Raw genomic sequence first — 1,125 nt, 5'->3', positions numbered from 1 at the left:
TTTTTTTTTTTTTTTATTATCTTTTTTCATGTCTTATCTTTTCATAATTCCTGTCAATTGTACTGCAAGAAACGGTTTTACACTTTATTTTTCTTTTTTTACCGATTGCTACTTTCGTTTTGTTTAGCAAAAAACATACGTAGCATAGTTTTTCTGATTTTTTTTTCTCTTCGAATTGTTTCCGGAAATTGCGAACAATATCCTAGCAGATATGAGTTACTCCTGAGTTCAGATGACTAATAATGCGACAGTTAACATTAGCTGCGCCTGATGCGAACATTACTCAAAGCTATGCTTAATTTGATGGAAAAAAAAGCCAAAAGGGCTCATGCATTGGAGATTTTGCGATATACCTTTCATAAAAGGTTCATTAAATAGATCTCTTCCTGAACTTATTCCGGCAATCCCAGTTTTCCGTCTGCTATACTTATTAGCTGTTTCTGACAGCTTTGAGAGAGTAATTGAAATGAGGCAGAAAAATATTTGCATGCAATAGGATGATGACATGCTTGTCTCAAGAGATTCCAAATTTCAACCACTTCAATGTTTGTTGTTGGTTTTGTTATCTGAAGTACACATTTGAGTAAAGTGATGAAAAGTATAAAAATCAAAACGTTCCACTTCCTCAGCACAATAATAGAATTTGCAGAAATATCTATAACTTTTTCTTTTGTCATCCTTTGAAATGATAGATCAATCATTCTTCTTTTTATGTCAACGAAACAATTCACATATATTTATCGAAGTGATTACCCAACCATTTGTTTATTTATCAATACGTAATGGGGCATAAGGTTAATTTTAAAGTAGCAATAATGTTAGGTAGCCAAATTGGAATTATTTTTTTGCGCTTCAATATCGGTCATTTACCACTTTTTTTCTTTCTTTCTCTCTCCCTCTCTCTTTTCCAACATATTACTACATATTACTAAAGTATACTTTTCGGACAAAACTTCACCTACCCATCTTCACTTCATTTCATTGTTTACTTCATTCATTCTGATTATGGTATGCATTATTTCTATGAGTTTATATGGTCATGAATTTTATCATAATATTTGAAGAGAGAGAGAGAGAGAGATAGAGAGAGAGAGAGAGAAGAAGAAAGAAAGAGAGAAGAAGAGA

General features: G+C 31.9%; 1 protein-coding gene across 1 annotated transcript; it reads right to left on the bottom strand.

Moving 5' to 3' along the window:
- Window positions 1–392: 392 nt before the first annotated feature.
- On the bottom strand, window positions 393–566 carry LOAG_15884 (hypothetical protein; the record flags this gene model as incomplete). The annotated part of the gene is made up of 1 exon (XM_003151371.1): window positions 393–566. A coding segment is annotated over one exon (174 nt), but the record flags the coding sequence as incomplete, so codon positions are not given.
- Window positions 567–1,125: the final 559 nt, after the last annotated feature.

Source organism: Loa loa (genome assembly GCF_000183805.2).
Source record: "Loa loa unplaced genomic scaffold supercont3.3053, whole genome shotgun sequence".
Taxonomy (NCBI): domain Eukaryota; kingdom Metazoa; phylum Nematoda; class Chromadorea; order Rhabditida; family Onchocercidae; genus Loa; species Loa loa.
This window is presented reverse-complemented; position numbering and strand designations above follow the sequence as displayed.